The 15,704-nt window shown below is 44.8% G+C and overlaps 1 protein-coding gene across 1 annotated transcript in view; it reads right to left on the reverse strand.

Moving 5' to 3' along the window:
• Positions 1-537: 537 nt before the first annotated feature.
• Positions 538-15,704, reverse strand: part of spata20 (spermatogenesis associated 20) — a 58,911-nt gene continuing 43,744 nt past the window's right edge. Inside the window, exon 15 of the mRNA XM_038975054.1 lies at positions 538-1,143. Within this exon, the coding sequence (XP_038830982.1) occupies positions 973-1,143 (171 nt within the window). The 3' untranslated portion in view covers positions 538-972. The remainder of the gene's footprint in view (positions 1,144-15,704) is intronic.

The raw sequence follows: 15,704 nt of genomic DNA on the forward strand, positions 1-15,704 counted from the left end.
AGACTCCAGTGTATATTTTGTTAACCTTTCAGAATCACGGCCCCCTAGTTACACTTGATGATCCATCATCCCACACATTTAGTAAACACAGAACAGAATAATAAGAGTATTCAAGTACTGTTTATTTGCAGAGTTAGAGCTGTAGTGTTCCATACATCGTATGCATAGTCTATACATCTATGGGTCTTTATACTATAGTTTGGGCGTCATAGCATGCTAGAGGGCATTAACAGGCTACGGGGGTGAGTTATGGAGAGAAAAGGGCAGTTCATAGCGCATTTAAGCACGCACACGCGCACACACGCTTCTCCTGTCTGCTCCATGCAAGAGCTTGTGTGATAATATCAGGAAAGGAGAAGAACATTCTGTATGAGTTCATCCATAAAGAGAGTTCTCTACTACATCTTCAGTCCAATTCTTCAATGCATCCCTGGGACACTATCTATCAACATCTACCAGTGGAGGCTGCTGAGGGGAGGATGGCTCTTAATAATGGCCGGAATGGAGTCAATGGAATGGTATCAAACGTGGTTGCCATTGGTTGATACCATTCCATTGACTCCAATCCGGCCATTACTATGAGCCGTCCTCCCCTCAGCAGCCTCCACTGACATCTACATCTACATACGTATCGCTTTAGTAGGTCTGTGACTAAGTTATGCAGACAACTGCTGTTATTAGAACTGCTGGCTTGTGACTCCTAGAGATACGCGCCTCCACATGTTGATATACGTGGTGGGTCCCACTATCTACAGAGCATTTAGACTTGGCCCTTATGGCAAGGGCCAGGGAGAGTATGGTTACTGTAAGGTTACAGAGGGATGTGTTATACCTGCTGTGCAGGAGGTTAAACTACGGTAGAGGTAGAGGTGAGCGGGGCAGGGTTAGAACAGGGTTAGCTGGAGCAGGTTAGGACAGGGTTCATCTGGTCCTCTCTCCCTCGATTTCTCTCGCCATCCCTCCCGCTCTTCTTTACTCTAGCAGTAGCCTGCGTAGCTCCTGTGGGTCTGAGACGGGCAGGGCACAGGTGAAGTCCTCACACACGTATGCTGTGGCACTGCCACCCTGGCAGGTCAGGGAGGAGAGGACGGGTAGACGCTGGTACAGATAGCCCTCTGTCTCCCCATCAGCTAACATCAGGACCTGGAGAGAGAGAGAGAGAGAGAGAGGCAGACAGAGGATATATGGTATATATTGTACACACAAGTGTACTTAAAAGGGTACAAACGCTTGTCACTGTTGTGGTACCCTGTTAGGTACAACCATTGTACTTTTAGTTATAGGTACATAATTGTACCCTTGCAGTTTGTACCTTAAAAGAGCCAATAGTGTACCTTGGGGGACGAGAAAGTACCTTTCTCACACGTAGTCCATAGGTACAAAAGCGTACCTTTAGAAAAGGTAAACATTTGTATTTTTAGGTTACCACCAAAGTGACAAAGTCGTTCCTTTTATGTGGCAAAAATGCACCTCTAAACATTTTTGGGGTTGTTGTTCTTATAAAACCTTACTTGCATATTTCCCAGGGTGCCTTTCAAGTGAATGTCTTTGTTACCAGTACCACTCATGACTGTTTGCTAGTGACAGAGACATGGTTGTTACATTAAATGGCTTTAACCCCTTTAGCCTTCACCAAGAGGGTGCCTAAGCAAATATTTTATAATTTAAATTAAAAACTCTTTATGACAAGAAATGTCATACAGTGCCTTCAGAAAGTATTCACACCCCTTGACTTTTTCCACATTTTGTTATGTTACAGCCTGAATTGAAAATGTATTAAATTGAGATCTTGTGTCACTAGGCTACACACAATAACCCATAATGTCAAAGTGGAACTTTGTTTTTAGAATTTTTGACAAATTAATAAAAAATGTAAACCTAAAAGGTCTTCTGTCAACAAGTATTCAACCCCTTTGTTATGGTAAGCCTAAATAAGTTCAGGAGTAAAAATGTGCTTAACAAATCAAATAACGAGTTGCATGGATTCACTCTGTGTGCAATAATAGGGGTTAACATGATTTATTAATGACTACCCCATCGCTGTACCCCACACATAAAATTCTCTGTAAGGTCCCTCAATCAAGTAGTGCATTTGAAGCACAGATTCAACCACAAAGACCAGGGAGGCTTTCCAATGCCTCGCAAAAAAGGGCACCGATTGGTAGATAGGTAAAAATAAAAAAGCAGATTCTGAATATCCATTTGAGCATGGTGAAGTTATTAAAGGGCCAATACAGTAGGGCTGTACCCGACATAAAAGAATGTTGGTCCACCGAGTCATCCCGACCGAGAGTCATCCAATCGATTGGTCAAACTTATTTTTTCCATATATAGACAGACACACCCTGTGTGTTTGAATAAAACCAACTACATATGTACTGAGCTTGTCTGATGCTTTAAGCACACTGTTTGATGAAATAATTAGGACATACAAATGACTCAAGAAAGCGCCCGGTGGTCACACTGTGTTGGAAAAAATGACAGCTTTGTGCCTGTGTGACTGGCACACGTTGCCTCGCTCTCCTCCCTACTGCAGCGAGAAAGCACCGCAGCACAGCAAGTGTTGATTGCGCTGTCCGTGCTGAAGGTGCAACATAATTACAGTCAAGTTTCTTATTTGTTTCTGACAAAAGTTCTGTTACCGAAATCCCTAATTTGTTTAGGAAAAACATTCCCTATTCCCTCAACCCATGCCCTCTTTATGTGACACATGTACGCATCGCATTCATGTGACCAACGGGGCCTGACCTATAGCCTATCATAATCACATCAATATATTGGTTATAACAAACTCTGAACACGGTAACGTCGACAGCAAAATGGATGCGTACGACGTGAAAAATAAACTCGAAATGGGCGAATGTTCACTGGTTGCTCAGGAGGGAAAGGGGAAGTCAGATCTATGGAAGACATTTGACTTAGTTGTGGAAACTACTGGAGATAAACAAAATGCTGATAGATAACAATATAATTATTTTCTGACCATTTGAAACAGTGTAAACAACACTAAATAAATAAGAGAGTGCACCAGAGAGTCTGTTCTAACAGAAAAATAAGATATATAAAGCCTTTATTACGGCAGACTAAAAACAGTATCATGCATTTGTGAATTAAGGTTCATTTATTGTTTAGGCTAATTATTCAAAGCTCCCTTTGTTATTTAATTTTAACACTAAAATGCTTGATTTCATTTCAAAGCATGAATGTCTCGAATGCTGCGTGCTCTTTAATTACTTGTTACTTTTATCTCTTATTCTTGTCTGTATTTTTTTGAAACGTCATTGTTGGTTAGGGGCTCGCAAGTAAGCATTTCACTGTAACCTGTTGTATGTGACCAATAAAATGTGATTGGATTTGATGGCATATATAGGCCTAAGTAAGTTACAGTATTATTACTAAACAGGATGTGCTCTTAGGCCTACTGGTGGTGGTTATACAAGGCTACTAATGACACAAACATGACTTAATATTATAATGATGACCATAATAATACTAATTGAAACAATAACAATAAGATGGAGATCAAGAGAAAGGAGGGTATAGAAGTGAGAGCTGTGTACATATTATGTTTGACAAACAGGTGCTGTTAGATAACAATATTATTTTTCTGCCTGTTTGGAACAGCATGAACACTAAATAAATGATGAGTAATACCAGTCTGTTCTAACGAGAGAGAAAAAATGGTGACGCTGTTATTACAGCCAAGCAAAGATTAAAAACAGCCAAATCTGTGAAATTGCTTTATCCAACATTTTGCCATTGCATGAGGCTCGGTGCTCACAGAATCAGTAGGCTATTAAACAAACACTGAAACAGGCAACAGAAGCAGGATCTGTCTTATTTCTGTAGACATACAGTGTATTCAGAAAGTATTCAGACCCCTTCACTTTTTCCACATTTAGTTATGTTACAGCCTTATTCTAAAATTGATTTTTACCTCATCAATCTACACACAATACCCCATAATGACAAAGCAAAAACAGGTTTTTAGAAATGTTTGCAAATATATTGAAAAATAAAAACAGAAATACCTTATTTACACAAGTATTCGGACCCTTTGCTATGAGACTCGTAATTGAGCTCAGGTGCATCCTGTTTCCAATGATAATCCTTGAGATGTTTCTACAACTTGATTCTACAATTCTGATTGAACACGATTTGGAAAGGCACACACCTGTCTATATAAGGTTCCACAGTTGCCAGTGCATGTCAGAACAAAAACCAATCCATGATGTTGAAAGAATTGTCCGTAGAGCTCCGAGACAGGATTGTATCGAGGCACAGATCTGGGGAAGGGTACCAAAACATTTCTGCAGCATTGAAGGTCCCCAAGAACACAGTGGCCTCCATCATTATTAAATTAATTTTGGAACTACCAAGACTCTTCCGAGAGTTGGCCGCCCGGGCAAACTGAGCAATCGGGGGAGAAGGGCCTTGGTCAGGGAGGTGACCAAGAACCCGATGGTCACTCTGACAGAGCTCCAGATTTCCTCTGTGGAGATGGGAGAACCTTCCAGAAGGACAACTATCTCTGCAAGACTCCACCAATTAGGCCTTTATGGTAGAGTGGCCAGACGGAAGCCACTCCTCAGTAAAAGACACAGGACAGCCCGCTTGGAGTTTGCCAAAAGGCACTTAAAGACTCTCAGACAATGAGAAACAAGATTCTCTGGTCTGATAAAAACAAGATTAAACTCTTTGGCCTGAATGTCAAGCGTCACTTCTGAAGGAAACCTGGCAGAAGGGACTGGAAGAATAGTCAAAAGAATGGGACATACTCCCCAAATACAGGTGTGCCAAGCTTATAGCATCATACCCAAGAAGACTTGAGGCTGTAAGAAGGTGCTTCAACAAAGTACTGAGTAAAGGGTCTGAATACTTATGTAAATGTGATATTTCAGTGTTTATTTTTAATAAATTAGCCAAAAATGTGTAAAAAAAATAGTTTTTGTTTCGTAATTATCGGGTATTGTGTGTAGATTGATGAGGAACAAAAAAAATACATTTTTGAAAAAGGCTGAAACGTAACAAAATGTAGAAAAAGTCAAGGGATCTGAATACTTTCCGAAGGCATTGTACAGGATGATGTATAAAGCCAGGCATATTTAACAGTTAGGCTATTGATTACAGACCTAATTAAGTTGGGGTTTGTTCTCTCCTCAATTTTCTTAGACAATTAGACTAACTCCCCTTCGCATGGGACTAGTATTACTAGAGAACGTTGTAATTATTACCCCACAACGTCTGTTATTCCGTTGGACGAACCCCCTGTAATTCTTTCTTTTATCCCCAATAAATGTATAGTTACTCTGAAGATTTTTTCTAGGCGTGAAGATATTTCAACAAGTCCAGGCGATAAGAGAGATACATTGATAACTTGAGCTCGTTTCACAAATTTCGAAACCATACCAAACCACCTTTGGTATAGTGTCACCATAATATTAGAATTGAGGAAGTGTGATCATAATCATTAGGATATTTTGTTATAAATGTCCCCCAGCCTTCAGATGTGAGCTAAACAGTGCACTTGCACTTTAGATGTGTTTTAAGACTATGGATGCGAAAGTGAATATATCATTTTCAAATGTTTAGGTCAGTTGTATTCACTGTATCACAATTCCAGTGGGTCAGAAGTTTACATGCACTAAGTTGACTGTGCCTTTTAACAGCTTGGAAAATTCCAGAAAATTATGTCATGGCTTTAGAAGCTTCTGATAGGCTAATTGACATCATTTGAGTCAATTGGAGGTGTACCTGTGGATGTATTTCAAGACCTACCTTCAAACTCAGTGCCTCTTTGCTTGATATCATGGGGAAAAAAAACAAAAAACAGCCAAGACCTCAGAAATTCTTTTTTGTAGACCTCCACAAGTCTGGTTCATCCTTGGGAGCAATTTCCAAACGCCTGAAGGTACAACGTTCATCTGTACAAACAATAGTACGCAAGTATAAACACCACGGGACGACGCAGCCATCATACCGCTCAGGTAGAAGACACGTTCTGTCTCCTAAAGTGCAAATCAATCTTAGAACAACAGCAAAGGACCTTGTGAAGATGCTGGAGGAAACAGGTACAAAAGTATCTATATCCATAGTAAAATGAGTCCTATATCAACATAACCTGAAAGGCCGCTCAGCAAGGAAGAAGCCACTGCTCCAAAACCGCCATAAAAAAGCCAGACTACGGTTTGCAATTGCACATGGGGACAAAGATTGTACTTTTTGGAGAAATGTCCACTGGTCTGATGAAACAAAAATATAACTGTTTGGCCATAATGACCATCATTAGGTTTGGAGGAAAAAGGGGGAGGCTTGCAAGCAGAAGAACACCATCCCAACTGTGAAGTACGGGGTGGCAGCATCATATTGTGGGGGTGCTTTGCTGCAGGAGGGACTGGTGCACTTCACAAAATAGATGGCATCATGAGGAAAACATTTATGTGGATATATTGAAGCAACATCTCAAGACATCAGTCAGGAAGTTAAAGCTTGGTCGCAAATGGGTCTTCCAAATGAACAATGACCCCAATCATACTTCCAAAGTTGTGGCAAAATGGCTTAAGGACAACAAAGTCAAGGTATTGGAGTGGCCATCACAAAGCCCTGACCTCAATCCCATTGAAAATTTGTGGGCAGAACTGAAAAAGCGTGTGTGAGCAAGGAGGCCTACAAACCTGACTCAGTTACACCAGCTATGTCCGTAGGAGTGGGCCAAAATTCACCCAACTTATTCAGGGAAGCTTGTGGAAGGCTACCCGAAATGTTTGACCCAAGTTAAACAATTTAAAGGCAATGCTACCAAATACTAATTGATTGTATGTAAACTTCTGACCCACTGGGAATGTGATGAAAGAAATAAAAGCTGAAATAAATCATTCTCTCTACTACTATTCTGACATTTCACATTCTTAAAATAAAGTGGTGATCAGGGAATTTTTACTAGGATTAAATGTCAGGAATTGTGAAAAACTGAGTTTAAATGTATTTGGCTAAGGTGTATGTAAACTTCCGACTTCAACTGTAGGCTATGAGAAGCACGATCAATTTATCGAATCAATTATTGTTTCTTGTTCAAAGCGTGAGCAAAACCTGTCAAACTCAGACATTTCTCTCAAAACACAGAGATGACGATTCACATGGGACTAGTATTATCAGAGGACCTTGGAGTACTCCCAAAAACAGTCTGTTATTCTGGCCGGAATTGTTACTCTCCTACCATGTACAAATTACTGACATGGCAGATTTAGACAGAACTAAAATTACAGATGTGGTGTTTTGTGCACATAATTACATTACCCGACCACCCACAGTAAAACTAATCCCGTCCAAATAGGGCTTAAGGCAAGGGCTGTTTCCTCGTCTCTGCTGCTGCTGCCTCCGCTGTATTGTTCTCAATCCCAATATGCTGGTTCATTTTGCTATTGTGCACATAGCAACATAGGGAAAGGTGCCAATTCTACGGCGCACGGAAGATTATGTTTCAGAAATATATGGGGTACAGAAATGTACCATTATACTAAATTATCCACACATGTACAATAAATGGTACCAAACAGTACTATGTGAGATTGTGTACCTCTGAAGGTACATTGTGTATTTTGATATTTTTGTACCCCAGGGAACAATACTGTACCCTAACCCTACCCTTCCGAGAATGTATCAGGAAAGAGACGGGGGGGTGATGATAACAAGGAGGTAGCTTTTTCCATCAACAATCACTCTTTTTATCGACGAGGGCAGCTCTGCACTGTGCATGACTCACAGTGTGTGAGACTAGGGTGTGTGTATGTGTGTGGAGGTAGGGGGGGCTGTTTTCCAGACTTCTCATCAGGAAGCGCCACATTCATATCGATCCCCTTTCCACCTCCCTGAGCCTTCCCCTCTCCCCGAAATAACTTCATAAGACTAGGGTCGATGCCCCCCCCATCACTCCAGTTACAGTAAGAAAGAATGTGTGTGTCTACTGTGTGTGTGTGTGTGTGTGTGTGTGTGTGTGTGTGTGTGTGTGTGTGTGTGTGTGTGTGTGGTCACTGAGAGGCGGCCGAACATCAATGTTCCTCAGTCTGCTTCCTGTCAAATGCGTGTCACTTCCTTTAGCCTGTCAGACAATCTGGCTCCCCAAAGAGTGGGGGAGAGAAAGATGGAGGGAGGGAGGGATGGATGGAGAACAGGAGGACTCATGAGAAGAGGAGGAGAGAGAGGGTGACCTGCTGCTGACCTTTCACCTGAGGAATTGCGGTCGGTCTCTAGTTTATCTACATGGATCGAGTGTCTTGTTGCTGTCATGTCACTAATGGGCTGGTTCCATTTCAACTGCTAGTCCCTAGCCCCTAACCCCTTGGCACTTCATAGATCTGACAGGATTGGATGGATTTTAGAAATGTTGTAATTAACTCTCCCTCTAAGTAAAATGTCCTTCTCAGTGCTTATCCTCTCAGATCTGGGTGAAGTAACTCGGGAGTAGGGGCTAGTAGTGAACTTGGAACAAGGCCCCAGGTTTAGTGAGCAGTGGGCTTTAATACTGAGACGTGGCAGGAAACTATATTTACAGAGCGAGAGAAAGAGCTTTTGTTTGGCATAACACCAAAATATGTTTGATTTTATTTATCTTCGGGGAACACTGGCGAGAAGTGTGATGGAATGTGGGCAGAACAGCATGACTGTTGCCATGGAGACCAAAGAAGGATTTCCCCGGCCTGCTGAACCCTTCTACTGGACTCGGCTCTTCCGCTCTCTCATTCAGTCTCTTTCTTCCCCTCCTTTCCTTCTTTCTTTCTTTCTTTCTCTCTGTTCCACTCCCACCTCTTTTCTTTCGTTCTCTCTTCCTCACTCTTATTCTCTCTCGGTCTCTTTCTTTCTTATCTGTCACTTGTCAGATAGCATACATACTTGTAAGTAACCTCCCTATGGAGGTTATGTTTCTATCTGTATCCAGCACAACATGTCATACACCTGGGGACAATACATGGCAAAGGCTCTATGTGAGAGTGTGTGTATAGTTGTATTCGTAGTCTGTGTGTGTGTGTGTGTGTGTTAGTGTTCTAGGTGAGTGAGTCTGTAGTTCGTTAGCACAGATGGCACAGTTGGCTGCACACAACAGCATTGCTAAACTCCCACAGGCTTCGTCCCCTCATACTCTGACTGACCCTGCTACCGCAGGCACGTACACCGCTGCGTTGCATTTGTGCCAAACTCCACTTCTTCCATGAAGTTTAAACAGTGCAGCGATATTATGAGCTGTCCCACCTGTGTGCGTGTGTGTGTGTGTGCGCGCGCTAGAGAACAGATGGCCCAGGCTTATGACACAGAGAGTAATACAACTAACATAGTGTAGCCTACCTGCACTGCCACTAATAAACAGACATATACACAGGAGCCCACTGACACACACACACACACACACACACACACACACACACACACACACACACACACACACACACACACACACACACACACACACACACACACACACACACACACACACACACACACACACACACTTCATGAGCTCCCGAATTCTGACACACCTGAGGAAGAGTGATGAGCATAACAGCTCTGAAATCCTGGGCTTTGTGCAGCCATGCATGAAGAGATGTACTCTCTCTCTCTCTCTCTCTCTCTCTCTCTCTCACTTACACCCACAGAGTCGAGGACCTGTTCAGTCACTGAAACAACCTGGCATCTGGACATCCCCACAGGCAACACAGACACCGCTCTGACGTGTGTGGCGAACAGAGCGGGCACACATGCAAAACACACATGCAGTCAGCCGCTCACATCACCGCGAGATACATTTGTTCATGTAATATTTAACGAGAGAGAGGGTGAGAGGACGAGGGAGAGAGACCAGGCGAGAGACCGAGGGAGAGGGTGAGAGGACGAGGGAGAGAGACCAGGCGAGAGACCGAGGGAGAGGGTGAGAGGACGAGGGAGAGAGACCAGGCGAGAGACCGAGGGAGAGGGTGAGAGGACGAGGGAGAGAGACCAGGCGAGAGACCGAGGGAGAGGGTGAGAGGACGAGGGAGAGAGACCAGGCGAGAGACCGAGGGAGAGGGTGAGAGGACGAGGGAGAGAGACCAGGCGAGAGACCGAGGGAGAGGGTGAGAGGACGAGGGAGAGAGACCAGGCGAGAGACCGAGGGAGAGGGTGAGAGGACGAGGGAGAGAGACCAGGCGAGAGACCGAGGGAGAGGGTGAGAGGACGAGGGAGAGAGACCAGGCGAGAGACCGAGGGAGAGGTATAGTTGTGGACATGGGGTCTGGATATTGTCAGAGTGAATGAGGAGATCAATCAGCAAGTCTACAGACCGTCTAAATCACATGGTGAGGAGACATCGGAAGCCCTACCGCGTTCCGTATAACCAACCACTGACAGCCTACGTCGCTTCAAAACGACTTGTGACGAAGTTAAGCGTCGATAAAAAGATATCATTAAGACTGACGCTCATATTTAAATGTCAAAAGAGATTATTCCTAATAAATAACGCCACTTGACGAGGAATTATTATTCTCTCTAAATGCTAAAATACCACTGGGACATTAGTCCATTTAAAAAGTCCCAGTTCATTCCACCTACGTCCCACTAGCGTTATCACCCACAGCTCAACAATTACCAAAAGATCAGATTGTGTCAACCTACTGCTTTCACACTAGACTGAAAATGAGTGTGTGTAGGACTGAAGAGGCTGCGAGGGCGGTCTTATGCTCGGGACGATTTGGAACTGGGTACACACTAATTGGTGGCACATAGAGCCTGGTAACACTGCGCAACAAAGTGGGACTTGAAAAGGGGTGTGGTTAAAATGGAGGCGGGACAGGGAGAGAGCCCGCTACAGCTGTATTAGATGGGACTGTTAAAAATGCAGAAAATCAGCAAATCAAAATAAACGTCCTACCACATTGACCGTATTCTTTTTGGGGGGGAGCCCAATTGATTCTGAGTTCGTGCATATAACGTTTATCTGTGAAAACTATTTCTAAAGACTTGTACTTTTTTTGTTTGTTTGTTTTTGTTTGTTTTTTGTAGGGGCGAGTTTGTAAGGGCTATGCTAGGTGGTAATTGACAGAGATCAGCCAATTAAAACCAGTGGTTGTTTCAGCCGCTCCTGCCTCACACCTCCAGTCAAGTCTCGTTCCGAGGAACTGTGAAACCAGACGGTTCGACCCGAGAGAGAGCTTGCTAGTGGACGAGATTAGGTACACACTAAATTAGAGTGTTGAATTAGTAGCTGGACACTGAGTGGTGAAAGCCGCCCAGGGCCTACCGGTCTTGTCCGGACCCGCTGGCCAATCAATGGCATTAAGCTATTTAATCCATGCTTTCCCAAACTCGGTCCTGCACATTTTGTTTTTTGTCCTAGCACTACGCATCTGATTCAAATAATCAAAGTGTGATAATGAGTTGGTTATTTGAATCAGCTGGGTAGTGCAGAGGCTAGGATCGAGTTTGGGAAACCCTGATTTAATCCATTAATACGATTTGTCCACTGGAACTGGAGAGTGTGGGAGAGGATGCTTGCTCGGCGCAATTGACTAGCTGCCTAAGTGAGTGTGTGTATCAGTCACCACAAACATCTCCACTCCCTATTGTTCCAAAGCGTGCACGCGCACACACACACGCACGCACACACACACACACAGGTTACATCCTCCAGAGTGGGTGGGTGTGTGTGTATCAGCCTCTACAATCAGTCAACATCCCCACTCTGTATTGTTCCGACGCACAAACGCGATTGGCTACATATTCCTGATTCTCTAGGGTGCGTGTGTGTCTTATCAGTGTGCCGTGGGAATTATTTACACAGTTGCAGTGTGGATAAGAGCCTTGTTGAGGAGTGACAGACAACAGGAGACAAAACCACGGAGAGAGACGGCTAGAGAGGATCTGACGTAGACTAGAACTGGAGTCATATTGACAGAGACTGATCGGAGTTTAAACACTAAGTTCGCAAACTTCACATATGCACACTCATCCCTCCCACCCTTCATCCATCCCAACTTCTCCCTCTTTCTTTTCCCTACGGGAGACGAGAAGGTGAGGGACAGATGGATGGAGACGTGACGATAGAGTGATGATGATAGGAGTTGATTGGAGTGTAATCGTGAAGGAAGGAGAAATGGAGATGTGGGAAGGCTGCAGACAGCTCCCTGAGATGGAATCCGTCTGCTAGAATGTCTAGAGCTGTCAATCAAACTATGGTCTGGCCTCTGACTGGTCGATAGGCTCAGCAGGCGATTAACAGAGTGCAATACAATGGCCAACACACACACACGCACTCTCTGAGTGGGCGATGAGAACCCCCGACAGAACTGGACGACAGGAGGAGGAGAGGAAAGAAGGGAGGAGAGCAGGTGGGGGACGAGTCAAGCTGTTGCATGCTGGGTAGCTCCGAGAACACCTACAGCTCAGAAAAGGACATGAGGGGAAGAGGGAAGGGAGGATGGAGGATAAGAGAAAAAGGAGGAGAGAATGTAAGGGAGAAGAGCGAATGAGAGAAAAGCGGGAATAAGTGAAGGGAGTTGCTAAAAGAGAGGGAAGCAGTAGTGTGTAAGGTGGCATACTGTTCTATGCTGGTTAAATCTGCTGTAATCCTCTGTGTCGACAGCAGGGTTGTTACCACTGCTCCTCTCTCCTCTCTCAGCTCTCCTGCTCCCTCTTTCCCCCTCATCCCTTCCACCCCTCCATCTTACTAATTCCCTCTATTTCCCCCCTTTATCTATCCCCCTCCTTCCCTCCCCCTTACTCTGTTGGCGTCTCAGAGGTCTTGTTAGAGAAGTCATTTGTCTCCAGCGTTTATTACAGACCATTCTAAAGGCCTGGCTGTTAGAGGCCACAGACCTCTGTCCTCTTCTCATCCCTCTATTTCTATTTTGCCTTCTCATCTTCTCTACAGTCTTCTCCTGTTTCATCTCTCCATTCCCCTTATCTCCATTCCGCTTGTGGCCTTTCTTACCCCCGTTTCCCTCCTTCCCAAATCACCTGAAAGGAACCCCCAGACTCGCCCAAATACCACCCCCAACAACCCTCCCAAATACAAGTACCCCAAGGGCCCCTTCGACACCTGCCACAGACATGTAAGGGCCCTAACAACCCCTCCACATACCCGATCCCCTCCCTGCTGCACTACTTAGTACACTCCCTAGGAAACAACCCAGAGTAACCTTTCTCATGCTCTTCTCTAGGTCTAATGGTGTTCTGCAGACAGTACTAGTGCGGGCAGTCTTCCTAGAAAAGGTATAGTTTAAAGTGGAGGTACATACAGTCTAACTGAGATGTTTTCCACAAGACACCTCCCCGGGCTGGGAGGTGTTCAAATATATGTTTTGCTGAACATGCTCTCTTTTGGTGGACTCTGGTACATTCTAATGCTAGATTGTATTTTCAAACAGCAACTATCAGGAAATAACACTGATCAAATGTGTTCACACTTGTACAGTGTTAGTTTCATCAGCTGTTGTCCAATATTATAGAAAAACACAGGGAAAACTTAATTTCGACTGTCTGGGCCTTTAGGCTTCAAGCTTTCTTTTAAGAGGCATTTTTTCAGCTATCTACAATCCAGGTATGATTGAAGAATGAAGCAGGTGTTAAACATGGGCTTTGCTACACAGACAGCAGCATTTGACTACTCCACTGTCAACACTTTGGTTGAACTTGGCAATTGATCCGCGCTTCACATGCGTGTCGAACCGCGGGGGGTGATCCGTACGGATCAGCTACGGTCCGTTACACCTCTACTGTCTAACAATGATGAACAACCAACTTGACGGAGCTTGAAGAGTTTAAAAAAGAATAATGAGCAAATATTGTACAATCCAGGTGTACAAATCTCTTAGAGACTTATCCAGAAAGACACAGCTGTAATCGCAGCCAAAGGTGATTCCAACATGTATTGACTCAAGGGGTTGAATATTTATCTAATCTTGATTAAATAAATATTCAACCCCCTGAGTCAATACATGTAATTGCCCATTATTATTTTTTATACTCTTAAAGCTCTGTCAAGTTGGTTGTTCATCATTGTTAGACAGTAGAGGTGTAACGGACCGTAGCTGATCCGTGACCCGTACGGATCTCCCCCCACGGTTCGGTACGCATGTAACCGCAGATCAATTGCAAAGTTTATCATAGTGTGAAATACAGTTTAACTGCCGCTGTTACTTTTTAAAGTAATAATTCCCTAAATCTCGATGCAGAGCTGCAGTGAAAAGATAAAGACAAGACAGATGCTGTGTTTTACTCTGAAGCCTGAAGGTTGATTTGATTATTTAAAAAAGCAGTTGTGTGTACTGTTCACGTGAACGGGTCATGTTGAATCCCAACGAATCAATCCTGGATGCTCGCGTTGCAGAAAGCAAAGAAGAAAAGCGCAGTGACAGCCATGGCTGGCGGAGGAGCTGAAGAACTGGAAAAGCCTCCCGCTTCATTTAAGACTCATGTTTGGGAGCATTTTGGCTTCCCTGTCAAATATGATGGCGGATGAAGGGTGGTGGACGACACCATTACGGCGTGTAGGCATTGTGCCACAAGAAAGCCGTATGATCATGGAAATACATCGAGCGTGGCCACACGTTTAAAGCGTCATCACCCTGGTGTGTCAGTGACGGGAGCCAACTCAGCCAAGAGACAACTTCTCACTGCGACAGTCAGACCAGGCTGAAGCCATCACCAAATCTATTGGGATGTTTATCGCTGCAGACATGAGGCCGTACTCTGTTGTGGAAAACAAAGAGTTTAAAAATATGGTGAAAGTGCTTGAGCCACGCTACGAAATCCCCTGGCGCCCCCACTTCAGTATGAAGATGGACCGAGCACCCCCCACTTCAGTATGAAGATGGACCGAGCACCCCCCACTTCAGTATGAAGATGGACCGAGCGCCCCCACTTCAGTATGAAGATGGACCGAGCACGCCCCACTTCAGTATGAAGATGGACCGAGCGCCCCCCACTTCAGTATGAAGATGGACCGAGCGCCCCCCACTTCAGTATGAAGATGGACCGAGCGCCCCCCACTTCAGTATGAAGATGGACCGAGCGCCCCCCACTTCAGTATGAAGATGGACCGAGCGCCCCCACTTCAGTATGAAGATGGACCGAGCGCCCCCCACTTCAGTATGAAGATGGACCGAGCGCCCCCCACTTCAGTATGAAGATGGACCGAGCACCCCCCACTTCAGTATGAAGATGGACCGAGCACCCCCCACTTCAGTATGAAGATGGACCGAGCACCCCCCACTTCAGTATGAAGATGGACCGAGCACGCCCCACTTCAGTATTAAGATGGACCGAGCACGCCCCACTTCAGTATGAAGATGGACCGAGCACCCCCCACTTCAGTATGAAGATGGACCGAGCACCCCCCACTTCAGTATTAAGATGGACCGAGCACGCCCCACTTCAGTATGAAGATGGACCGAGCACGCCCCACTTCAGTATTAAGATGGACCGAGCACGCCCCACTTCAGTATGAAGATGGACCGAGCACGCCCCACTTCAGTATGAAGATGGACCGAGCACCCCCCACTTCAGTATGAAGATGGACCGAGCGCCCCCCACTTCAGTATGAAGATGGACCGAGCACGCCCCACTTCAGTATGAAGATGGACCGAGCACGCCCCACTTCAGTATGAAGATGGACCGAGCACGCCCCACTTCAGTATGAAGATGGACCGAGCACGCCCCCACTTCAGTATGAAGATGGA

The sequence above is a fragment of the Salvelinus namaycush genome, chromosome 35, assembly GCF_016432855.1.
Source record: "Salvelinus namaycush isolate Seneca chromosome 35, SaNama_1.0, whole genome shotgun sequence".
NCBI classification, from domain to species: Eukaryota; Metazoa; Chordata; class Actinopteri; order Salmoniformes; family Salmonidae; genus Salvelinus; species Salvelinus namaycush.